Below are 27,019 nucleotides of genomic sequence, written 5' to 3' on the forward strand. Positions count from 1 at the left end.
AGATGCTGAGGAAGTGATCTGGAAATGTGTATTGGGAAAGGAGATTCAGCAGAGTGGATAAGCTCAGCTCATTCCCAGATTTCCATGGAGATCTCTTAAGTGTTTCTCTTCACCAAGGAGAGGAACCTTTTATAGATCTTGAGGAAATGGTGAGACCTCACAAATCACTTGGAAATTTCAAAATATTTGTTCCTCCAATGACTATTATGTAAACCCAGAGTCCTGCTGAGGAATAGCTCCCCTATGTAGGTCAAGAAAAGGAAAAGCAACTTCGTGTCTGAGTCTTGCAAGGAACAAAAGTGGATTCTGAAAGTGCAGTTTTAATTTTCCTGCCTCTTTCCTTCGAGCAGCACCAGGGATTTTTCCAGATGTAGAGAAAACAGCATTTGCAGATATGTACAAAAGTTTATTTTACAAACAGCAACTACTTTGGAATAACAAAATTGCAAAAACATAGAGCAGCGTTAGAAAACCAGCTCAGGGGGACATTTTCCATCTGAAGCACAATTTAATAGATTTCACTAAGTAAAAATACCCCCAGCCCTTGCCTCAACCCCTCCCCAACCATTCTCTACCTGATGGAATTTCTTTATAAACTTTTGACTAAAGATATGAAAGACTTAGTGACAGTGCAGTAACTTTTGATAACTACAGTTAATTGTTTGACCTGGCCTTAAAAAGTCAAATCAGAGCTGAAATATGATAAAAATCTGATCCTGGACCAATATTTTCACTAGTAATGGTTATATTTGTGTATTTCATAACACCATGAACCCTCTAGTTCTATTTTCTTAGAAAGGGGAAAAAGTTACAGCTGTACTGAAAATGATGAAACTACAACAAATATCACTGAAATATTTGTTCAGGACTCTGAGATGGCTGCTGCTGTTAGAAACATGTTTGTAAATGTATCCTGACTTGGGTATTAAATGTATTTAATGCTAAAAAGCATAAAAAGTTTACCAAAGGGTGGAAAGGTTGCATGCAAACGCTTTGTCACTAAATTCTTAAGTGTAGGAAAGGGGGTAAGAGCAGAGTTTTGGGTACTTCTAGAAAAGTGAAAAACCTCCATGGCCAATTCAAAATCAGGAATGTGCTGTGGGTGGACAGAAATGGAGGGAATCATCACCATCTCCCTTTGAACTTGCTTTTCATAAGTGTACAAAATAAAAAAATCATCAAATTTGGGGGAGCTTAATTCAATCAAAGAGAGAAGGAATTGATGCCTCAGCAAAATATTACTGCTTTTAATTGTCAAAGCTACTGGGTCCTGATGAGATTAAGAAAAACAATTTCCTGTATTTGAAAATGAGCAAATGAAAGCATGTCCAGATATTACAGAAAATCATTAATGGAAACTGTTATGGTACAACAGTGCTCATTAACTCTAATTAAACCATGTTGGTTTTGTCACCACAGACCTCAATTTTTAGGTTACATTATGCCATTAAAAAATCTGGTTCTCAGAACACAACTTTCTCAATTCCCCTCAAAAACTTTACAGATTATTTTAAATCAACTGAATCAGAATATTGCAAGAATTACTCAACGGTCTTCAGCTTGAATCTATTTATATTTTTGCAAGCAATTTGCCTGGAACTTGAGAGTAATTTTTGGTACTAAACTTTACTTTGAAGGTATTGTTCATGCTTTTTATGAGGCATCCCAGTATTTCTGTAGTCCTGCTTTAACAAGATATAATTCAATATCTGCAATATCAGTATCTGATATTCCCTATGGTGAATGGGATAGAGGTTTTCTTTATAAAGGAGGTTTTATAAAGGAACCTTTATGGCTGGTTTTCTCAAAAAATTATCATCATGTCAGTGTTTGAAAGAGTGCTTTGGACAAACTCAGGACACATTCATGGTTTACAACATTCAAAATGTGTTGAAGGATGCCAAGCACTGTAATAGGAACTGAAAACCAAAGTCAGGAAGTGTTTGGAAACACATTTTTAGTCTCTGAAGGACATTGCTGTTTATCACAAAATTCCTCTTTAAAACATAAAAAGTTTAGTCAGGTTGGATATTAAGCTCCAAACTCATTCATCACACTTTTGCTCACTGCTTGTCAGTTTGACAATTCCCACTGGGCATCAGCTCACCTTTTCCAGCAGAATTCCAGAACACCACAGCTCAGGAGGGATTAAGACAGAGTGGCAGGCTTTGTTTTCCTCACCTATATCCTGTACAGAATGCAATAATCAACAATCAAGACAGAATGGAAACAGCTTCCAGCAATAAAAAAGCATTTTCATCAACTAGAAATGGCAGCCTTTTTAAGAAATTGACTTCACAGTTTAATAGTTGCTAGCACATCTTTCCTAAGGTGTTTATAAACAGACTTGAAGACAGTCCTGACTGCTGCACCCAAAAAGTGGCAGCAGCAATTCACCTAAGTGTAATACATGGCTTGGAAAAGCTGATTCAAGGAAACCAAACTGGGCTTTTTTATTATTATTTTGTAAAAGTTGCATTTGACATAAAAAAAATAAAAAATAACATCAGCTGTCGAGCTCAGTCCTTCTCTCTGTAAGCAGAGCTGAATTCACTGTTTAACGGGAAAGTTTCAGCTAATTCAGCAAACAACCTTCACTTGTGACACTGTCAGAAGAGTTTTTTTGAGTATAACACTGAAAAAATTGTGGAGCAGAGTTTCCATCCTCCAAGGAACATTCTCAGCTGTATCTGCTGCTCTCACTGGGGCTCCTGTTGTTGGAGTAGCTGCGATCGCTGTCGCTGTCGGAGCCGTAGGATCTGCAAGGAGAAAAAAGATTGAAATGCCCCAAAGCTGCAGTTTGAGCTTGAAATTAAAAAATGCACCATGTCAAAAAATTGTTACAGATAAGAAAACACACCAGTCTTTTACAGGATTGTATTTCTTGTAAGTGAAGGATTCATTAAGGGATACTCAAAATGGAAATAATCATTAAATTCATGTGATGAAAACTCTGTGTAACTCAAGTCAAACTGTTTGTAACTTCTTGCTTTCACTGTTACAGCTAAAAACCATCCAAAATTAATGTTTTTATAAAAGCTAATTGAGCTGAGTGAGAAGTGTATTCTACAAGTGGAATTTTACACTGCAAGCATTTCTCAACTAGAATAATTTCACAAATCTTTGATTTATATATTTTATTTTTGTGTTTGAAGGAGGGTCTTAAAACTTAGGCCCCATAACCACAACAGAGGTGTGTTTGTGTGTCTGCAGTGTGGAAATTGTATTTAAAATGTTTTGGCTCCTCCAGACAAATTCCAAGCTCAGCACCTGGCCAAATGTCAACACAGAGCCCAGATGGTTTCAGACAAGCCACAGGACACGTTCAAATTACACAGAACAAGCTTTCAGAGATTTTCCAGCCCCCTGCCTGTAAGAGAAGCTTTCTAAGTGAAAGGTGAGCATTTCCTAATCTCACACTGAAGCTCCTCAACTTAATAAAGCAATGGTTTTTAAGTTTATTTTCACATTCTTTATTAAAACTCATTAATTTTCCCTCCAACACAAGATGAAAGTTGTCTTGTGCAAATGGGTGAGAGCAAAGTCCATTAAGAGTTGGTATAAAGCTGTGAAAAAATTCATATGAGGAGAGGATGAAAATGTACAGTAGTCTTAGAAACCTGAGTTATTACTAATAGGGGGCATATTAAAAGGTATAAAACAAATCATCAGTGATATTAAATGTATCTGCAACTTTCCATATCTCTGATTTCTGTGAAATGTGCTCACTTACACTTATATAAATCCCCTGGACTGAGAAGAATAGAATTTATTTTAAACTCAGCAGACTTGCAGGTAAAAATATTCTTTCAAAATACATTCTGCGAAGTTAAAAATTAAATCTGGATTGCAGCAAAACTTTTAAGTTTCCCTTCCAGATTGTTTTAGATCCACTTCTGCAGAACAGCCAAAAAGAATTTACTATACAGTGGAATTCTTTGCATACCAGGCAGCTTTTAATCCATAAGAGAGCACTTGAGTTAAATCTTGTGAGCTATGTGGGTTTTAAGAAACACTTGATATTATTTAAAAAATATAATAATTCAAATCATGGAATCATTAAGGTTGGCAAAGACCTTTGAGATCACCAAGTTAACCCAGCCCCACTGTCTTCACTATTAATCCATGTCCTCAATGCCATTTCCACAAGTTTTTAACACTTCCAGGGATAAGGACTTCATTTCCCTGGGAAAAGGTGCAAATTTTGAATGCATGGATAGAATAAACTGGAAATAACTTTTCCTTATCCTGGTTGCTTCCCCATCCTCCTCTTTGGAATGTCAGAGCTTCCGACTTCCTCGCTCACATTCACGCTCCGATTTTAATTAGAATTTGGCGTGAATTATTACTTTTGCTGAGTGCATTTCTTATTCTTATGGGGAAAAATCATCATTCTGGCCTTGTTCAACATCCTCTGTTTGTGTTCAGCAAATCCTTGTGCAGCCAAGCAGGGTCAGACCCACCTGGATCTCCGGTCGTAGCTCCGAGATCTCCGGTAGCTGTCGCTCCTCTTGCTCCTGCTCCGACTCCTGCTGTAGTAACTGTCATAGGTGTAGGACCTGCTTTAAAGGGGGGAAAAAGTAATACTGAATTCACATTTCTGGTCTAAAATGCTGTTTTAAATGCTGGTTTAAAGGCTATTTATATAGAGACATGAGGGGGTGTATAGAAATTACTGCCAAGGATGTGGAAAACAATTCTAGGCTTTATAAAGGTTTCAACACAACAACAATCTTCAAAATAACAGTAAAAATCTCAAATTTTATTGGGAACAAAATAGTAAGCCTTCATAAAGCTTTGTGCTGTCCCTTTTTTTTTCTAGTAAACTTCTTCTTTGCTGATAATTCTGAAAGCAAGCCAAGTAATGTGTTCACTGCTACTTATAGCATTACCTACAACTGTAATGCCAGGATGGTTTGGTGATTTTCAGTTTTTGAAAGTGTCTTGTGTTCATTCTGCTTTGATTCAAGTTGTCATAATGATAATTTAATAATAGTTTTAAGTGCTTCAGATCCCTGGAAGTGTCCAAGGCTAGGCTGGAGGGGGCTTGGAGTACCCTGGCCTAGGGGAGGGTGCCCCTGCCCATGGCAGGGGGTTGGATCATCTCTGAGGTCCTGTCTAACCCAAACCATTCTGGGATTCTATGAGATAAAAGCAATCTTAAAAAGTATTTTTATAAATAAATATGTATTTAGATATGCATTTGTATTATAGTATGTATAATAAAATAAGTAGTATGTACAATATATGTAGTATCATAGACAATAATTATATAATAAAGTCTGTTTTAAAGAAATGTAATTAAAGTAGACATACTAAGATGATTTGATGGGCAGCACATTTCTTGCAGAGTTTGTATAAAAGGAAAATCTGATGCCTCAGGTTTAAGCTTTTATCTTTTTCAGATTCTGTGCTGCTTTAGTGTGTGGGTCTGGGCTTCACATCAGGGCATGGTGAGCTCTGTGCACAGAGCAGGGAGACAAAACAATTCCTGCTCCAGCTGGGCACCAAGGACAAATGATCCAAATCTCAGCCCCAAGAGCACAAACCCCGTGGGCTGCAGAGAGAAAAACAAGCAGGGTGGGACTGCAGGGGCTAAAGCTGGAATGGGACAATGAACTGCAAGGTGCAAATGGAGCAGAACTGATCCCAGGGAGAGACCCCGGAGGCGCGGGTGCATTTTGGGGCCATTTTGGTTCATCTTGGGTGCAGCCCTGGCTGGGCTCTTGTGCTGCCCAAGGTGCATCCATGGAGGCCTTTTAATAAATCCCTGCTTTATTCTTTAGCTCTGTCCAGCCTCTGTTCTAGGTCAGCCTGCACAAGGCATCAAATCCATACCTGGATCGACTGTGGTGCCCATAGGAACTGCTCCTGGATCGGCTCCTGCTGTAGCTCCGGCTGACAAAATCAAAACCACAGAGGGGTTTTTAGTCAACAGAAACCAAAAGTGCTGAAGAGGGCAGGGGGAGAGAGAGAACAAGAGGAGGAGAACATGTTTGGCACAGTTTGCAGCTGGATGAACTCACCTACGGCTCTTGTAGCTGTGGTAGGAACTACTCCGGCTCCTGGAGCGATCTCGGCTGTACCAGCCCCGGCTCCGGCTCCTCGAGTAACTCCTGGACCTACAACCAAGGAAACAGGAGAGAACACAGCTGAGAAGAGCAGCAGAAAATGGGAACCAGAAGAAGTTATGAATCTTTAGTATTCTAGCTAAATATTTATTCCATACTTGCTAGGTGATATGAGTTAATCCAAGGGCTGGAGCCCCTCTGCTGAGGAGCCAGGCTGGGAGAGCTGGGAATGTTCACCTGGAGAGGAGAAGGCTTCAAGGAGAGCTCAGAGCCCCTTCCAGGGTCTAAAGGGGCTCCAGGAGAGCTGGAGAAGAACGTGGGACAAGGGATGGAGGGACAGGACAAGGAGGTCACTTCACACTGACACAGGGTGCCCAGAGAAGCTGTGGCTGCCCCTGGATTAGTGGAAGTGTCCAATGCCAGGCTGGACAGGGTTTGGAGCAGCCTGGGATAGTGAAAGGTGTCCTAGGCCATAGCAGGGGAACTGGAACTGGATGGGCTTTGCGGTCCCTTCCAACCCAAACCACTCTGTGGTTCTATAAAACAGGGCTGTTAAAACACAAAAAACACAACCTGAAAAGCATTCCTTGAAAACATAAGAACATTCAGTTTGCCAGGGCTGGCTGTGGGAGCAGCACATGCTTCTCACCTGTACGAATATGTAGAACTTCGGGATCGACTTCTCGAGTGACTGTAGGATATGGACCTGGTTCTGTGTCTGGATTTAGACTCAGATTTACTTCGTGACCTGCTGAGACTCCTGGAAGGGCTGTTGTCATCTCTGCTCGGAGATTCCTCCTCACTGGAACTTTCTTGGTTCCTTGGCCGACGATTTAGCCGGGCTGTTTTCCTCACTTCATCAAAGAGAGACCCAGGCCTTACTTTATTTTTTGCTTTTATTTCAATTCTTAAACCTGCTGGTTTAGGCTCTGGGGCTGATGCTACATTTTTAACCTCTGTGGTCGTACTGATTGTTGCTGGTTTTAAGTTACCAACACCTTGCAAAGGCTTCCATTTATTGTCTATCATATTGCTTGGTGTATTTTCAGAAATTTCACTTTTTAAACTAATGTCTTTAGCACCAGACACAGGGGCAGAGTTATTTTCTTGCCTTCCCGTTTCTTTTTCTTCTTTATTAATATTAAAGTCTCTTGTGTTGTTTCCCAGTTTGACAGCATCTTGCTCAGGGGTCTCAACCTGTAATTCTTTTTTTACACCAGCACTTAAAGGTTTAGCAGTGAGAATGACAGGAGACAAAACATCCACATCCACCTTCCCTGGCGAGTTACGATCCGGAGTACAAATGTCCATGTTGTCATCTGTCTGAATAACATCTTCCAGCCCATTCTGGTTATTTTCTTCAACTTGTTTAATCTCACTCTTGCAGGCAGCCACGTTTATTCCTGAGTTTAAAATATCAGTTGAAGTGCTTGTTTCAATGGGCTCTTTATTAAGGTTGCTGCGATCTGGCGAGGTCCCACATGTGGTGTTTTTATCTAAAAGGTTTTCATTCACACATGACTTTTCACCATTTCCCATTTTATCTGTGACTATTTCATCCTTTTCATAAACTTGTTTTTTATCCTTTATGTCCCTGCTAAGCTGCTTTTCTTTTTTATCATCCTTGGTAACCAGCTTGTCATTTATCTCATCATCCTCTTCTTCCCCAAACTCAAGGGGGGGCTGCCAATGAAACATTTCTTTTCTTTTCTGGACTTTGTGTTTTTTCTCCTTTTTGCCTTTCGATTTTTCTTTTGCTTTTTTGGAATGTGATTTTTTAGGAGTCTTTTTCAACCCATGTTTGTGTTTTTTCAACTTGCTTCGAGTGTCTGCTGAGCTGGAACAAGAACTCTCAGACTCAGAAGATGACAACTGTTTGCTTGTCTTCCACGTGCAGTCAGAACCCAAAAAGCCCTCTGAGGAATTGGATTGTTTTTTTATCCTTTTGGTAACACTAAGCTCTGTGTCAGACCCTGAGGTGGCCTCTCCTTCTTCTTTCCCAGAGGAGGGTTTGGAATCTCCCCTGTTATGTTTTGCCTCTCCTCTTTCAGAGTTGGACTCTGAGTCCCATTTGCTACCTGAGTAGGATTTGCGTTTTGTTTTTGCACCACCTCTGGGCTGCTCCGAGCATTTCTCCTTAGCTGCTTTCTTTTTGGAGTGATCAGAATCCCGCTCACCTTTGCCTTTCTCCTCCTCTCTCTCACAACTTAAGCTATTTTTATCCTGTTTCTCAGCATCCCCTTCTAATGGAAAGCGGCCTTCTTTTTCTTGGACTGCTTTGGCTTTGGCAGAGCGCTCACTGTCGGAGGACAAGTCTGAGGATGACAAACTGTCACTCTCCTTCAACCCTTGGGAAGACTCATCGTAGTCCTTTGGATGCTTGTAAGGCAAAGTGCTATCAGAGCTCGTTTCCTGCCTCGGTTTGAGGCCCCGAGCTTTGGGATCGCTGGATGTGGATTTCCTTTTGCTCCTGTGCCGGTCCTCATCGCTGAGGGAATAGTCGGACGTGGACTCGCTGTACCCCGACCTGTCACTGCGGTATTTACTGGGGGACGGTGACCTGCCAGAAGAAGGGGATTTTGTCCTGGAGCTCGATGGGCTTCTAGACCTTGAGTAAGATCTTGAGTAGGAGCGGCTTCGAGAGGATCTGCTCCTGGACCTGGGCCAGCTCTCCGAGCTCCTGTCGCTGCGGCCTTTGGAATAACCGCTCCGATCGCTCTCAGAGCTCCTCTCCTGCTTGCGATAGGAGGAAGAAGTGTTGGCCTCCTTAACCACCACTAAATTGTAATTAGTTTGGGTGGGAATTAAGTGGGTTGTTTTAGCTTTCATCTCCTGAATGCGCTCATATGATGGCTTCCAAGGTTTCTGCCCAGGTTTCCATCTTGAAGGTGGGGGACTGTCACTTAAGGGTATGACAGGGAGGTTTTCTGGGACAACTGGTGGCACAATAACCTTGTCACTGGGCAGGATCACTGCTCGGACAGGCTCAGCAGTCTTGGTCAGCTTAGTGTCATTTAACCGTGCTGAAATATTCCGTGGAGAATTGGGAACAGTCTTTTGCTGCCTGGGGTTAGAACTTGACCGTGACCTACTTCGAGATCGCGATGATTTAGAGGCTGATCTTGATCTAGAACTTCTTCTGGAGTAAGATCTTGATTTAGATCTAGACCTGGATCTGGACCTGTAGTACGATCGAGACCCTCTGCTTGATAAAGATGACAAGCTCTGGTCTTCCTTATCAGATTTAGACCAGTCCCTCCTGGATGAACGCCTGGAAGACAATGAGGAAGAACGAGATTTCCTCTCACGATCACAGGATGATTTTGTCCTCCTGTGGAAGGAATGAGAGGATTCTACATCTGATGAGGCTGATGTCTTCTTTTTCTTTGTTTGCTTGTGCTTCTTGAAGTGCTTCTGCTTTTTAGATTTCTTTTTATGTTTCACCTTCTTCTTCTCTTTCCTGTGCTTCTTGTGATGGCTGGAGTATCTCACAGTGCTCAGATCAGCATAACCGTTATGGGACCAAGACCTGGATCTTCGGGATGCACTCCTCTCATCCCATCTGCTGGTACAGGGGTCACTCAACCTGGAAAACAAAGAAACCCCAGACTAAGTGCAAAAGCTTTAAAAACATTTATAGAAATTAAGTATTTTTAAACTTAATTTTAAATAAGTTTACATAAACCCTAGCACACATTTTATTACCAGAGAATTGCTTTGAGTTCCTTACACTCATTTTGAGATATAGAATTGCATCACTACCAAGAGCTACTTCTCCCTAAGAAATAAATCAGCCAACACAAGCAAGTTTCGCATATATTAGGACCTGTGTAAAGAGATTTAAAGTTTTAATTACCTCAGTCTGCAGGACTTTGACCTCTACAAAACAGGATCCTTAAACCACACTTAAATACAAGTTTTAAAACATCTCCGTACATAAAAAAGAATAATCTGAAACATTTGCAATTATGCACTACCACTACCAGTTACATATTTTTAAGTTTTCCTTTTAAGATTTATCTCCTGTCATTTGACAGAAGCTCATATTTAGCATCAAGTCATCAGGAATTCTGGAGAGCTGACTTCCATCCATCACACAGTTTGTAACTGCTGAAAGAACATACAACTAAAACAATAAAGGCTTAGTGGATTTGATTGTTTTACTCCAAAGAAACTGTGTTGCCTTCTCCTCACTTTGAGAATCACTGAATCCTTAAGGTTGGAAAAGATCTTTAAGGTCACCAAGTCCCACCACCTGGTTCAGCACTAAACAATGTCCTCAGGTGCCACATCCATGTTTTCGGAGCACTTCCAGGGGTGGTGACTCCACACTTTCCTCGGCAGCCTGCTCCAGTGTTTTCTGTAAAAAAAATAATTCCCTAATATCCAATCTAAACCTCCCCTGGCATAACCTGAGGCTGTTTCCTCTCATCCTGGTACTGCCGTGGTTACATCCACACATCCAATGAGGGCTTCCCAAAGGCCAGGACATCTCAAAGCTGTGGTGGTGAGGCTCTTACTTGTCTCCTTTGCTCCACTTCTCCCCGCTGGGGGCTCGGTACGTCCGCAGCCTCTGCATCTCCTCCTTCCAGTGGGGAGGGGTCTCGCTGCTCTCCTCATCGTCCGACTCGGAGCAGGAGCGCGACCGCGGCGGGGTGTGATAGCGCTGGGACAGCAAACACACACAGCAAGGCTTTCTTACACAACTACTGCACCTTTTATACTTTTTATATAGACTTCTAAGCCTGAGAGAGGCCAGCAGCTCAGCCAGCTTTTGGAAATGTGAAAGGAAGAATCAAGGAGGAAGCCATGGATTCCCTTTTGGAATAACGCAATTACTGCAGATAACCCCACTCGTTTTTAAAGCACAGATGTTTCACTTCAGTCACTCTTCATGGTTTGTAGGAGAAAAGACAAACCTCATTGCAAAAGTTACTGCTGTTCAACTCTTCAGATATGGGAATTCAGATTAAGTCACTTTAAAGCAATTAAAAAAATAAAAAACTGAACACAAAAAAATCACAAAAAACCCCTCAAAACTCTTTCACAAAAAGAGCAATGAAGCTTCACATTAAAAAAATTATGCTTAGGCAGAGAATTTAAGTAGGCAACAAGAGCTACTTGTGCAGCAGAGAAAGAAGAACTCTGCTACTGCTAACTCATTATTTTCCATTACCCAGTGGGATACGCACTTAGGTAAATTCTGTGAGGAAATCAGATCCTCCTTGACTCAATAAAAGCACATCTGGGTTTGACTCAATTATTTTGAGCCACTTATAAAAGCAATAAAATGGGGAAAAAAAAGCATTGTCCCCCAGAATAAAATCACAAAGGTGCGTGTATTTATTTATTCAGGTAATTACAGAAGGTTTTAAAACATCCTTCTTATATAAAAAAACAAAATCAAGATAACCTGAGCTTCCCTATTGTTTCAGCTGAAGCAATGACTTCTTGAAAACCAGCTTTTACAGAAGAATGGCCTAAAAGATTGCAGGGTGTCATGGACCTCCCCAGTTCTCACATTTTGTACTCTGGAGTCTCATGGAACCTACAAACAAGTATTTTGAAAAACATCACACCTGGACAGAAGCTGTGCTAAAAAAGACTGTAAGAGATGGAGGAAAAATGTGTTTCTCCAACTGCCAGCCCTAAATGACATCTTTTTTTCATTCTTAATTTTGCTGAGAGGGTGCCAAAACGATGAAAAAAAGACAGAAACCCCAATATCTGGCAGAAGCCAATTCCACTCCACTTTAAGTTATTTTTCCCCAAGTCTTTATTTACCCAAGCATTCCCAAACATTCCATTTAGGCATTTTTTTTTCTCCAAACAATTTTTAAGTTAAAAGAAGTCACAGGAAGGATGGAAAAGAAGTGTTATAAAATCAACTACCTGACAGGATTTCAATGCTTTCTAAACTGGATCCTACAACATGTAAATAAAGTGTCATACAAAGCCCTCCAGGGAAATTCAAAGCTCTAAGTCAGGGATGTTACTCTGGGTGAGAGGAAATAAAGAAATAAATAAAATTGTCACATACTATTGTGCCTCTTCCTTTAATTTTTCGTCCAGATTTAGAGACTGATGGTTTCTGGTCAGTCAGAACTGGTGCAGCATCAAGAAGCTTCCTACATAAATTAATAAAGTATGAAGTTACACAGCAAAAAACACAATTAACTTACAATTAGTTTAAGTTAAAAATGAGAAATATTCATCATCTTATTCATTTTCAGACAGAACTCTGTGTTTTTTCTCAAGAAACAAAGCAAGAGAGTTCTGCAACAAAAGGCAAATCAACATGTATTTGTTTTCAACCAAATGTGCAGCCTGATCTCTTGACACAGAAATTAATGTTAACAATGAACTTGCAAAACACTGTCACAAGAAGTTAACTTGTGTTTGGGGCACAAATCCTGAACACAACATGGGCAGAAGAGTTTCAGGATCTCAGTTCAGGATAGTTCACAAGTTCCAAAGCTTTGCTTCTTTCAGCCCATGTAATATCCCCAAAAATAGTGAGGAAATCTTTGGGAATGTGAGTGATGTTCCAAGAAAAGACTTACAGGAGACTGTAGCATTAAGGGAATATAAAAACCCAACACCAAACAAACCCAACACTGATTTTAGAGCTAACCCACTGTAATGGATTAGCTCAGCTACAAAAGCAATGAAATTTGACAGTGGAGGTACAAAACACATGGAAAGCATCTCGTGAACTTGTGACTTCCTTTGTAGCAAAAGAAGAGCATTTTCTCTTATCCTCAAACATTGCTAAAGTCATGAAATTCCAGGAGATTGATTCTGAACCAAAGTTTCTTCATCAGTCTAAGAAAGATGAAAAATCACCTCTCCCAATCCCAAGTTTCCCTTGCAATCAAGTATTTCCTGTGGTTTGCATTGCATGATTACTTCTGAAATTATTCATTAGTTGTTTTTAATTGAGTTTAACACCCTTAAAGACCAATGAAATCATCTCAAGATCTCACTGAAAACCCCTGGCACAGGTCACAAGGAAAAGAAACTGTAAAAGGACAATGAAATGACCACATGCAGCAACTCTGACACTGCAATCAGCAGCACCAGCAAGAGAATGTTAACAGGAATATTTCATGCACAGTTTTCAGCAAGTCACAATAAAAAGCTCAGAGTTCCTTACGGTTCAGGCTCTACATTGACAACAGGCACATCTCTTCTGAGCAAAAATCTATTTTCAGGCACTGGGGGGATTTCCTCAGGACGTACCACGGGCTTGTCCCGCTTGGTGCTAAGGTCGACTTTGTCTGCGACATCGCTCTTGTCAGAAAGGCTGCTAAGGGAAAGAGCAGGGTGAGAAATCACAGTTAGCTGGGAAATCCCTTGGCCAACTGGGTTCCAAGAGAAGATGCATCAAACTTAGAGTTGGCTTAACAACCAAGATGTGTTCCACAACCCATTTTAGGCTAAAGGGAGGATGGGTGGCTATTACTGGAGAGAAAGTGCAGTTCTTGCTTTACAGCAAGTAATTCTGCTTTTCATTTACACCTTGTGAGACACTTTTAAAATATAACCAAATATATGTACAAAGTTCTACAATAAGCCTGAAGTCTCACTTTTACACAGGTGTGCTGAGCCCTGAATAGTTTCACATACTATTTCGTAATTTCAACATTACTCTTGCTTTTATCTAAAAGATCTTCCGTTTAATGGAAAACTCAACAAGCTCAACTTTAGGATTTTTTTGTTTGTTTATAAAATCATGCAGGAAACCCCAAACTTAAAAGCATTTTCATATTTACTGCTTGAGCACTTCATGAAAACAAAGCAGAACTCCCCAGATTTTACTGCGATTGTTAGATTTTAGAGACCAGTCACCGTCTTTGGCTTGAGGTTCGCTTGCACCTTGGATCCTCCTTCTTCCTCTCCTCCTTCCTTCGTTTCCTGGACTGTTTGGTTTTAGCTCTTCTTTTCCTCTTTTTCCTCCTGCTCCTTTCGTTCTCAGCCTCACTCTCAGAGGAGGATTCTGAAGAGCTGGATGCACTGGAAGAGGACTCTGAGGCTTCTGAGTCAGAGCAAACTTTCTTCTTCTTCTCCAAAGCTTGAACAGATATTTTCAATTGATACTGTGCACATGTGTGTGCATGTAAAAGCACAAAGCACATCATTTGATAGATGTATAAATATACAAATAGGCCATTTTAGAAAAGCTCTGTGAACTTTTTCACAATATCAAAGAATCAAAATAAAATTTAATCTGATTGTGCCCAGTCTAAATCCATGTTGGTATTATACAAATATTTTCCAGCAAAGACAGAACACACAGATAAGCAAAGACCACTTATAGTAAAAAAAATAGGTGCTTTTGGAAACAATGCACAGGTTGCAAATCAAAGATTAAGAACAAATTAGTTTGCTGGCCCAGTTGTGTATTTTTTATTTTTAAAACTTTGTTATTTCCTCTTTTCTGCATCCTCACACTTTTACACTAGAGCTCCTCTTGACTTTCTCTAAAGGAGATAAATTACCACCTTACCCTAAGGAAAATCAGAAATTAGGTAGAAACATTCCACTAATTCACAGAGACTGTCCAAACATGTATTTAAGATCATCTATTCTCTATGAATCTTCATGAAAAGGAAAATAGAGCTTGACCACATATATTGTATATACTGACTTTACAGAATCTTAAAATAAACTTTTGGAGAGTGCACAAAATTCAACTTTAAGAAAAAAAAACATTTGTGTCCCCTCTTTTAAACACAGAAAAATAACTTTACATTCCTTTTTGAGTTTGTCATGTCAACCTCTAATATGAACAGGGGACAGATGTTGAGGGCAGAATTTTTTTTTTTTTGCTGTGCCTTCCTCTCCTACACCAAGATTTACATTTTACAGGCTTGCAAGAATTAAGACTCTACATGTCTACCATAATGATTTTTAGCTGTTGATGGAATTGTTGTACTCTCTGAGAACATGAGTGTTGGATTAAGCCCTTCTCTGACTCACTCATTTCTGTTTAAAATTCTGATACATCATCACCCATCTTATTTTTCAATTCTCAGTGATTACAGTCCCTCCTGTTCTGGGGGAAATCCCCGAGCTCCCAGGGTCACACTGGTACAATTATATTGATTAAACTCCAGCAGACCTTGAGTTCTTCCCTATTTGCTTCAAGAGTGGACAAGCCACCCTGAGACCCATGAAAAACAACAGGAACTCTGTCATTCAGCAAGTTCTGTAGCACAGCAAGAAGAGAGATCAGGAACAGCTCCTGGGGGGGGGGATGTTGGATTAAGCCTTTTTCTGACCCAGAGCTGGGGCAACTGAGAGGTGTTTTAAAAACTTTTATTCCATTTTCAGTCTCATGTGAAGGGTGGGACAATACAGATGTCATAATTGACGTTATTATAATTAGAAGCTAACTATTATTTAGTTATAATATAAGTGTTTCTTGGCCTATCAGGTTTAGCCACACCATGCTGAAAATGCCTTAAAGCCAATCATCTCAAATTACTCTTTGTGGGTCTCACTACAGTGCATCTTTTATAGTTCTATTTCTCCAAAGTATCCAGTCTTATTTGCAAGGCCACCCTTTGAAACTTGTTCCTGGTTCCATTTCTCTCTCAGCAATGTCTGTCCTATTCCATGGCATTTCTAAGTCAGCATTTCTCATCTCAAGGTTTGCACACAGATGCACACACTGTGTGAGCCTTCTGTCAGGCTTGGAGAATTCCCTACAAATCCATTTACCACACATAAACATCATGAATTTTGGGAATGTTGAATGAAATCCTGGGAACTCACCATCCTTGGCTGAGCTGGTGACCAGCACCCCGCAGTCAATGACTCGCACGTCTGCGTAGGGCCTGCTGGCGGTGTCGGTTTTGAGATTTTCTATCTGTTCTATGACTTCAAACCCAGAAATAACCAGCCCAAAGACAACGTGCACACTGCAGAAAGGAAGTGTTTACAAAGTACAAAACATCTATGAATCATTGTGGTGATTTTCCAATTAATTTCACATTTAAAAAGTCAGTCTGAGATAGAAACATTGAGCTCTTAATGCATTAAATAAGATTTTTTAATGATTTTAAGTTGAACGTTGACAACAATGCTAAGATTTTTATGCAATGTGAAACAAAGATCCAGTCTGACATCAAGTACTTCCCTCAAATTGAAGCAGTCTTGTCTCCTCTACAAGAGCAGGGTAAACAGATTAAAATTCCTAACCCACCCTTCTATTTTTGCAGTTTTGTGCAATAGGGATCAAGAGCCCATCTATAAACATGACAGAATTCCTCCCCAGAGAAGCAGAATTTATAGATCTCTACAAACCCAGGATACAATTTCCCCCTGGCATTGCAGGGACAGTTAAAATGAAGGAATCCTTGGTTTTGTTCTGTGGTACCACATTTCTCTTCCTGTCTTCCATTTGCCCCATAAATTTTAGAGATAAAAACAAGCCCCAAAAGAGATGACTGCTCAAATATATTGAGTTTGGCAATTCAACTCCCAAATTTATGGGCTGAGGGCAGCAAGCAGTTTTAAAGAAATAACCCTAGGATTTAAGACAATTCAAATTTTTGTCCAGCTTTAGGAAATAAGTTGCAACTTGAAATTTTTATAGAACTGAAACTTTTGTTTTCCATCTCATCCCATTGTATAATTTCCACAGAGTTAAGGATTTGTTTCCCCATTGTTGTCTACTTTCAATATAACTCTCAAACTTCAGCGATCATTTGAGAAATATGAAAGGATTCTTACCCATCGAGATGAGGAGCAGGTTTTGTTGTTCTGTTGGACAAACAGCAAGATGGGAAGATGGTAAAACAAAATAAAATCAGGGATTCAGATGAAGTAAAAGAGGAGAATGACACAGAAAAAAAAAAGAGGTGAAGGTAAGACAAAAATAGTGAAAAAACACAGTTAAATATATGGAATTAACAAATTAAAATTACAGATTATACACACAGGCTTTCTTAAACTTTTACATGGTGTTTGTCTGAAGTTTAGCTAAGTGTGCATACTGAAAGCTGTACCAAGTATCATTTCATGCATGCAGTAAACAATTTCCAAGTGTCTTTAAATACACATTTAATGTAACTTTATGATTTTTAATCACAGAGAAGATACAATTTGGTGATAAATATTAGGTGACCAATGGGATTTAAATGTTTCTGAGCTTGTTAGCTTCTTAGATTGCAAGGTCACTTTAAAGACAGTTTATTTTAAAAAAGAAGAGTTATGATATGTGAGAGATTCTCTGCTTCCCCTCACCTCCCACCACTTCTTTCTCACTCTCCATTTACCTGCTTGGCCTCCTGACTCAGAATACAAAGCAATATTTATGTCTTAAACCATCAAACACTTCAGCTCAAAACTGCACAGGCTTCCCAAAATCAACAGCAGACATTCTGTGCCACCTACACTTCACTGATAAATGCAGATTTCCTCCCTGTTTTTCAGCTTCTCACACTGAGCCTTTTGTACAAATCTTTTGGATTCTAATGTTGTGAATCCTTTTCTAAAAACAAACTAAAGTTACTTCTCCAAGTGAGCCTGAATTCCTGCAGCACAGGGGATCCTGCTATGCAGGAATATTGAGTAAAGAACATCAGAGCCTGCTCAAATATTGGGGGAGAAATAAAATAGAAATCACTTCTGAAAACATTCTCTCTCTCTCTCCTCCCAAGCCCTATTGTGCTTTTAAAGCTTTCTTCCAATGAACTCAAAATAAATAATCAATCACAGGTGATTTTTCCAGATTTACAATAACACAGATTTGGTATGAAGTTTTTTACTGCTAGAATAAAATATTACTTCTTAAACACTTCTCTTTGCTCGAGTTTTGAACTGTTAGGTCAAAAAACCCTGCAGTGCTGAACACATCCCAAAAGGTGGAACTGTGAATCAGGAGTGTTTACACTCTTGATTTTTTTTTTTTTTTAAGCTCCAAATGTCAACCAGCCCACCCACTTCCTTAACAGTGAATAATACAGAAAGCTTCTTTGGGTTAACACAGGAGAAGAAATGCTATTAACACAACATTAAATTTCTCAATAGCAGTGGGTGTTCTTTGATTTTTCCTTGCTAACACAGCACATTGCTACAAAAAGAAAAATCCTTATGGCTTTTGAAGCTCTTGAAGCAAGAGTTAACTGCATTAACAACCTGCTGCTAAGTAAACAGTTTAATTATGAAGCTGATTTAAAGGGGTGAAAAAAATAGAAGTGGGTTACTTCAATGAAACCAGTAGTAGTGAAGACTGAGGGTTTAGAATTAGCTGGAAACAGCAATAAGCTCAAAACCAGGGCTGGGGAGGCTGCAGGTGCTCCTGCCATGCTGCAGCAGCATTGGAGACTAATTAAGCAAATTACCTAAGCAGGAGCTGCCTTTGGACTGGTGCTTACTGAGCAGAGGAAGGGGTGGTTGGTGCATTAAAACCATGCAGAGGCTGCCCCACTCCCCTGGCACTCTGAGGTAAAATAAACAGGGTGTTGTCCTTGTTCACCAAGACAGAACTCCAGGAGAAGCTTTGTCCCGCAGGAAAACCTTTCAGATGCACCACAAGGACTTGGGTGACTGAACAATTTCCATGGAAAACAGAGCCCTAAATCCTTGTGGTGCCTTTGAAAGTTTTCTCACCTCAGGGTCAGGGCTGTAATGTGACATTTATTCTGCAAAGGTGCACTTTAAAAAAGCATTCCAAGGTTTTCTGCATCGATCCTTGAATATTTGCTTTGGCTTCAGAACTTAACCAGGAGCAAACCTACCTCCTGTCTTGGCACTGGGGAAACCTAAAGCCATGATGAGTTCATCCCCCCAAAATAATACTTTATTAGAACATTTCTATATAGAGCTCTCATCATTTTAACCATTCAAAATCTGCCTTTTAATAGACACTGTTATGCAGGTTAATTACAGAAGGACAAATACCTTTCTTCATTCAAGTTTAAATTGCTGAAGAGAAAATCATCTTTTTTGATAAAAGCATGTTCTTACCCACCCCCCAAAGAACCTCAGGCCTAAGAAAGGGTTCAATGCACATAACAATATGATCAGAAAAACAAGAAAGAGAAAAACAGAAAGAAAAGGAAAGGACACAGCCTTAGAGGAATGAGACATTACCTTTGGAGCGCACGATGTAACACTGTTTCTGTAAATTTTACACAAAAATGGCAGAAATAAATTGTAATACATTTTCAGACAAAACTGAGTCTATGTTTTATTAAATACAAGTTTAAAATTATTATTAATCAAGTTGTATGCAGAAAAAGGATGCCTAAAAGAGGGCTCTAAATTTTCTTTAGAATACACTTTGAAAACTAAAGTTCTCCTTAAAAACAAAAAGAAAACTCGAGACAAAACCTGCTTGCAAAACTACTGCAAAAAACAAACAGTTAGAAAGAGAATGCCCCCACTCCCCTCTGAGTCTCAATCCAGCAAAAAATGCCCAACTTGAAGCAGATGAATAAGCAATTTCTGGGGGTTTATTCACATGCTTGCAGCTCCACAGGGGTTCAGAGGTTCTGCTGAATCCGTTCCCAAGCAGGAACTCCCCAGGCTGGCACACAAATGTTTGGATTCACAGAGGAAACGTGCGCAGCCAGGAGTTCCCAACTGCAGCCAGTCCACAGTTAGCTACATCCTCCTCCTACTATGAAGCTTTTCTACAAGTAAGAAAAATCAGTGTTTTCTCTAAAATATGTGCATTGATTGCTTCTGCTCAGAATTTTAGAACAAAAATCACATTGCAGGTGCAAAAAAAGCCCAAACAGCTGCAGCAGCTGATGCTGGATTTTACCCTGGTGTAATTCTGAGCAGCAGCAATGTTTGAAAACTGCATTATCAGCTGAGCTTAATCCACAGCCCTCCCCTCATCCCCAACAAACTATCAGTGATTAATTATCTCTTTGTTATTGATGACACATTTAAGCATCCTGGGAACATTTTCATTTTTCCATAAACTTTTGATCAAGCCAATAGGACCTGCTTGTGTGAGAAGTACACGTGTACCAATAATGCTCAAAGATAATGCAACATCAGCCCCTTCCATTTCACATTTTTTCATTTTTGTATTAGTTAACTGTTCAATAATTAGCTCAAAGGTATTTCATTCACAACAACAACAAAAAAAAAGGAAATTATTAACTGTTGATTAGAAAAATACCTGGTTTGGGACACCAAAATGATATGAACTACTTTTAATGAGCTGGTAACATTCAGAAATAATTTGTAAAATCAAAACAAGAGTACTCCCAAATTATTTTATCCTTCATTTAGCAGATCAAAGTGGTTCCTTTGTTTCAGTTTATGAACTGGGCATGGCACCACACAGTAAAACATTTTTAAACCAAAAAATCCTATTTAGTTCTGAGCAAGAAAGCAGAGCTTGAGAGACATATTAAACTAACAACACCCTCAATAAGGAAAAAAAAAAATCTGTCAGTAATAGGAAATCAGACTCAAGTTTTAAATAGCTGTGGAACAGAGAGACAAGAACTCCAAGCATTTGAACTGATAAGGAACAGAACTCAGGACTCCTCTTTAGGTTGCACTAAGGGTTTATTCCTCAGCACACTCCACAGCTGAACTATAATTAAATAATTATGACACAAAACTTCCCTCTTTTCACAAAGAGGTTACTTTGTTTTGCTTCCTATTGCTGCTTCACTCTTCCATCTGCAGGGGCACTTGTGGTTTGCTACAAATGGAGTTTGGCAGATTTGGTGTGAGAGGGAAACAGAGCTGAGCAGTGGGAGGATCAGGAGTCATCAATGTTACTTTATTCCCTCATTTTCACCAGAACTGCACTATTCTGTACTGGGAATTCCTCCCTGGCAGGTGAGCCACAGGAATGATGGAATGGCTCTGAAGAGACAAGAGATTTCCAGAAAAAAAGAGAAGGGAGCACATGGCTCCAGAACATCCCCCAGAGGAATGCAGCCACTGAGCTGGAAAATCCAGAACAGCCCTGGGATCAGCTCTGTCTGTGCTCCCCCAGTTACTGCTGCTGATGGTGGCAGCAGCAGTTCAAAGCAGCTACTGGAGAGACAGAAAAAGAAAAGATGATTCTGGAGTGGTTCCTGCCAATCTCTGCCCCATCCTGGGGATTCCTAGCTTGGAATGGAAAGAGGACAGTTACAGATTTACACCCTCACATTGGTTTAGAACACTTGTAAAATCACTGAGGGTTCTACAGGAAGTTATTCACGAAAAAAAATCAAGAGTGGGGCTCCCTGAACACAGAGTCAATTTCTGACCTGGTGCCTTTACAACTCTCTCCAACACAAGCCTGCAATGAACTGCTAGAAACCTTTGGGTACAGAAAAGTGAAATTGCAGTATTTTACAAATCTAAAGGGATTCTCTCTGGATCCTTTCTGCTGAACTGCAAAATGCTGTGTTCCTCCAGAGCAGGAACTGTTTCTCAGGCACATGAGAGCAGACTTGGCCTATTTACAGCACATGTGCACTGAACTCACAATCCTCCCTCAGCTCCACTTTCTCCTTCCTGCTCAACTGTTGCTCCTACTCAGTTAAGGGAAAAAAAAGCCAAAATAGGGAGGAAAATAGTCTACAAGCATTAAACCCAGCACTTCTGATACTGCACAGACACATTTCTGACTCCCTCCACCTGTGCACTGTGCCACTCTCCAGCACACCTGGATTTCAGTCCATGCTTTTCCCTGACGCCTCCTAACATCACTTCCACTGCCTTCTCCATGCCCAGCTCTCACTGTTGCCCATAAATCCTCCAAGCTCTTCCATGCCAGAGAAATTCCTGACTACTCCAAGAAAGCTGATGATTTTTTAGGATGGCTCAGATGATTGTTTACATTAAAATGAGTCTGGACATTCTGTTTCAAGTAAAACTGTCCACTTCAAATCAACTTTTAGGCATTGCATTCCTGTGCCTGGTTTGCTGGTGCAATATGTCAAAGAGATATTTGTTGCCTGATTACTTCCTGTAAAGACTCATTATTCCAAACACAACTTTTCTCTGGAGAGCAGGGAATTCTGATGAATTAACAGAACCCTTATAGTCAGGATCCTTGCTATTATTTTAGCCCTACTTGGACAAACTGTTCTAGAAAAAATGATCACTTATTTGCACTCCTTATTTGACACATTAGATGTGTATAAAATACAGAGTTCTCATCCCTGACAACAAATGCAGAGCTCTAAAGAAGCTCAGATGAACTATCAATGAAATGAAATAGATACAAATATTAAAAAAAATAATAATCTGAAGGCTACCACTGAATATTGCCTTTCACACACTCTTCAGGTTAAACATTTGAAGAATATTTTTCTTAATGATAAACTACAGAGAAACTGAGCATTACTGGGAGTATAAAAAACACATTTTAATTTCAGCTTAAAACATAAAAGAAGAAAATATTTTATTAAAGAAAAGCTCTATAGATGCACTACACATTCCCTAAAGTCATCAGACAAATGCCACCCAGCAAGACTAACTGCTTTAATAAACTGTATGTTAAAGTGAAGGCACAAACTGCCTAGATACAACCTTTAGGAGCTGCTTCCCACTTGCAATCCTGATTCTCTCCCTGGCTCCAGAGCAGGCTGGTGCCTTCTCAGACATTAAATCTGCATGGGAAGGCAGGAGCTCCAGAGCATCCTCATCCTGAAGGCCACAGAGGACACCCCAGAAGCCTAAAGCTAAGCCTAACCAGAGCTAAATCCAGCTCTGGATTCCTGCAGAGCTCAGGTGAATCCAGCTCACGTGGAAGTTTTTAGGTTTCTTACTCTGCCTCAATTCCCACTGAACTCGCACTTTTTAAAGTGATGCTATGAAAAAAAAATCAGAATTTTTCAAGGAATCTGCATCTTTCAAAATACTTCTATATATATGATGAAAGTGCTTTGAAATAATCTTCATTTATTGGCCTGTGTTAATTATAATTTAGTATCCAACACAACCTTGGGTTGTTTTGGTGTGTGGGGAGAGACAAGGTGTTTAAATCTGATTGAACAAGCTGAGCCTACCAAGCATCAGGGAAAGAAGATGACTTTGGAATCAAATGCAGGAGAGAAAAGAAACTTTAGAGCCCTCAAATGACAGCTGCTTGACTGATGTGACATCATTAGGTTTTCATGTTTAATGTTCAGATAAGCTTCAAAATGGAAAATTAAGGCAAGAGAACCCAAAGGCAAGTCACCAAGTAAAAAATAATGAAGCAATGCCTTCAGAGAGCTTATTAAGGCATGGAGTTGTATTTATATAAACTGTTTTCCATATTAATGTGCACACATATCCTTTCAGATTTATTGTAATGAAGCACAACATGTACAATTTCCTTTGAAGGGAACAGAAAACAAGCTTTTGAAACAATTTTATCTCTATGGAATGTCTAAACAGTGCTAAGTGTGAGACTTTCTTTTAGGTTCCTATGCATCTTCCATTTTCAGGACATTTTTTAGGAAAAGACCTAAAAATGTTTCTTATCTGAACTACATCATATCATACTGAAGATCTTTTTCAGGCAAAGAAAAAAAAAACAGAATTTCTGAGGACAATTTACTCCTTTACTGAAGACAGGGAAGCGCCATTCATTCTTATCCCCCAAGAAAGATGGCAAAGAAAAAAAGATTTTTTTCTAGTTAAGTAACTATGCTAAAATTGACTTTTCAAACCCCACTGTTGTTTCACAAAGGATGTCCAGACTAAAGTTACCAACCTGCTCTTTCCAAATACAAACTGGTAAAGATTAACAGGAGGCAATTTTGAAAAGGGAGTTAACAAAAGGAATAATCACATCAAAGTTTGCAAGCTTAAAAAACTGACACTCAACCTAAAATACACCTGCTTTGACTTGGAAACCCCAATTATCAGACCTGAGTGTTTTACTTATGAGTAAAGGTCAAAGTGTTTTCTGTAATTTCTGGAATTTAACAGAATGTGGTTACTAGAATGACATTTTTTAAAGGTAATGAAGGAAAAATCTGATTATCAGCACATCAATCTACATAGTGTTGGTATATGCACAAGTTAACAGCATTATGATGTATTAAAAAAGCATATCAGGAACAAATACTCAAAAAAAATAATAATAGTAATCATAATAAACAAATAAAAATTCCCACTCATTCTTCTCCTGAAAAAACAACAAACAAAACACCCCCCGAAAGCAAATCATAAATCATCATTTTTTAAAGAGCAAAACCATACAAACCACCTGTAGATCTCACTCCCCCTTACACACAATGCTCATCACTGTCATTTGCAGATAATCTGATGAGATTTGTGCACCCACAAAGCAAAGAATCTATTTCCTGGCCGCTAAGAACTGAACATAAATCATATTTTTAGGGAAAAAAGCCACAAAGGAAGAACATCCAATGAGCACCAGGTTTAATCTAAATGAATGCCACAAGGAAATATTGATCTCTAGTAATTCCTACAGCAGGTGCCACTCAGTCCTAGCCAGGATCAGATGGAGAACATGGATATGGATAATTTAGCAATACCATCTTTCTCATGAACAGCGCTTCTCTGTGTAAGAAAAGCTCCACTGTGGGATCACTTCTACTCACATGAAAAATTGGGAACCATTGGTATGTTTCCCTCGGTTTGCCATTGACAAAAGGAACGCTCTGTCATGTTTGAGAATAAAGTTTTCATCTGTTTGAAGAAAAAATATGTTTGTCAGATTTTCCCTGGCAAGGGAGGCAGGTTGTTTTCTTAGTAACTTATGGATGCTCTAAGGAGAAATTCTGCTGCTGCTGGAGAAACAGGAACAGGTTGGAGGAAAAACAACAATCAGGTTTAAACAAGTCTCTTCAAATTACAGTTGAGACAAAACTTTGGTTCTTAAAATGGTGTCGATATAGTGCAAACATTTCTAATTAAAAATAATTCAAGCCATTATGAGTGTCTTCAATAAACATTAGAGAATGGATTTAAATCCTGAGTTATTTGGGTAAGAACAAGGTTGGCAGAATTATTGACATTCTAAAACAGGAATTAACACACATGATGCTGTTATTGACACTCCAGGTAGAAAGGTCAGGAGAAAAAGCTGATTATTTCCCTGGTATGGCACACTAAAAATGCCACTTCTACACTCAAAAGTGGAAGTCTCAAAGCATAGAAGGGAAAAAACCTCTCTGTATCTGAATCTAAATATAAAAGCAACTAAGAATAAACAGAACATGCATTTTATATTGCAGTGAATTAAAGAGGAGTTCTGGCTGTACAGCAGAATATAAAACCAGATCTTCTCCAGCTCATTTCCAAAGATAAAAATACCAATTTGAATGTACAAAGCTATTAATTTTTAGATCACATATCAAAACACAATCCTGCATATTTAGCACTCACCATGAGAAACAAACCCTGAGTAACTTCTTAGTAAATGGATCTGTTCAAGCTTTTCCTTGACTAAAAACTTCAATAGTCCCACATCAAACTGTGTCTCTTTTTTAAGAGAAACTTAGTTTCATGCATCTAACCACACACAGAACCAGAAGCTGTAAATAAATATATTCACTGTCTTAACACTTGAATATTGCAGTAACCACCTGGTTTTTTAAAGAAATAATTCTATGTCTTTAAACAAATAATTTAAAAACTCACCATTTTCCTTCCAACAGATTTTTACAAGAGGTAATTGTACATTTATTTCTCAATTCTTTGCAAGGAAAATGACTTGTGTAGCATATAAATAAAGTCAGAAATAAACCCTAAGCATACAAACCTTGAGTAGGGAAGGGGAGGAAAAGGGACATTAACAAAAGAAGAAATCACTGTTTAGAGCTGGAATTATGTGGATTTTCTCTCAGAATAAGTCATGAACCCTCAGAAAGGTTAGACACAGAACTCTTTATTTCTCCAAGCAACACAGATATCCATCTACAAAGGGACTTAGCAGTTGTCTACATATAATTTACTAGGGAGGGGACAAGGGAACAGAGTTTGAATTTGTGTTACTGAGCTTTTGTCTCTTACCTTTTCATTTTGCAAAAGACCACATTCTCTATAAACAAAAGAATATGTTGACAGTTTTAGGCAGGAAGATAGGAGTTTATTCATGAATAAAGTTGCCTAGCCTCCATGCTGAAAGTCATGTTTAACCAATTATGTTAGCCTTAATTAATTGTCAATTTAAGTTAAATATTAACAAAAAATTATCCGAAAGTCATGCATATAAAAGGAATTCTCATGCAACATTAGTTTCATGCAAAAATGTGATCTATGAGTGAACCTGTTTTCATTAAGTAGTTTGGGAATCAAGACTTGTTTATCTCAGGACTGAACAGAGAATCTGCAAAGACATATTTGATATTTGCTCTTACCTTTGAAATAGCCACCATAAATAGATTCACCTCCTTTTCCATTACCTACAGATCAAAAAGCAGCAATGAAACAACTTTTGGTTGAAAACTTTTTGTTTCATTTATATAAAAGCTGTGCATAACATTCCACCGGCACTTGACTCTCAAAATAGGAGGTTCCATCCTCAGGCTCTTTTGGTCCCAGGATTTCAGGACACAGTGAAAACAGACATTTTGGTAAGGACAGGTATTTCAGGAAAGGAACTAAAAATCCAGAAAAACTCCTTCTGGAGACATTTCTAGCTCATTTAATGCTTTATTATTTATTTTAAACTTATTCAAACAGTTAAATTCCTGTACCAACAGAACATCACCAGGGTTGCCTCTATTGCAAACCCAGAAGTGAAAAGCAGTTCAGACTAGAGTTTGCACTTGAATTGTTTTAATAAGATGGAATATCATAAAATCCTTCAGTGAGGAGTTTTTTCCAAACAAATATTACATCAGCTGAAACATTTTAGAACTTCAAAAATTAACAATGCAATGGGTGATCTATGCTATACTTCACACAAATGAAGGATTTTTATGGCATTGTAACACTTTCATGGTATTTTCTGAAGTTATGAACACAAAAATGATAACATTTCTGGCCCATTTCAAACATGGCAGTTT

The 27,019-nt window shown here is 39.1% G+C and overlaps 1 protein-coding gene across 8 annotated transcripts in view; it reads right to left on the reverse strand.

The window, feature by feature from the left end:
• Positions 1 to 252: 252 nt before the first annotated feature.
• The window catches only part of NKTR (natural killer cell triggering receptor), a 38,989-nt gene continuing 12,222 nt past the window's right edge, over positions 253 to 27,019 (reverse strand). For 2 of the 8 annotated variants that reach the window (XM_030967432.1, XM_030967440.1), the window contains 13 exons: positions 26,369 to 26,413; positions 24,608 to 24,695; positions 16,812 to 16,841; positions 15,852 to 15,997; positions 13,923 to 14,145; positions 13,228 to 13,380; positions 12,112 to 12,199; positions 10,592 to 10,737; positions 6,721 to 9,657; positions 6,027 to 6,122; positions 5,839 to 5,898; positions 4,464 to 4,562; positions 253 to 2,759 (listed from right to left, as the gene is read on the reverse strand). In XM_030967432.1, the coding sequence (XP_030823292.1) occupies positions 2,681 to 2,759; positions 4,464 to 4,562; positions 5,839 to 5,898; positions 6,027 to 6,122; positions 6,721 to 9,657; positions 10,592 to 10,737; positions 12,112 to 12,199; positions 13,228 to 13,380; positions 13,923 to 14,145; positions 15,852 to 15,997; positions 16,812 to 16,841; positions 24,608 to 24,695; positions 26,369 to 26,413 (4,190 nt within the window). In that variant the 3' untranslated portion in view covers positions 253 to 2,680. Of the gene's footprint in view, positions 2,760 to 4,463; positions 4,563 to 5,838; positions 5,899 to 6,026; positions 6,123 to 6,720; positions 9,658 to 10,591; positions 10,738 to 12,111; positions 12,200 to 13,227; positions 13,381 to 13,922; positions 14,146 to 15,851; positions 15,998 to 16,811; positions 16,842 to 24,607; positions 26,050 to 26,368; positions 27,011 to 27,019 lie in introns of those variants that run through there. The other 6 variants (XM_030967493.1, XM_030967466.1, XM_030967450.1 and 3 more) reach the window with 6 other exon arrangements.

Source organism: Camarhynchus parvulus, chromosome 2, assembly GCF_901933205.1.
Source record: "Camarhynchus parvulus chromosome 2, STF_HiC, whole genome shotgun sequence".
Lineage (NCBI taxonomy): Eukaryota > Metazoa > Chordata > Aves > Passeriformes > Thraupidae > Camarhynchus > Camarhynchus parvulus.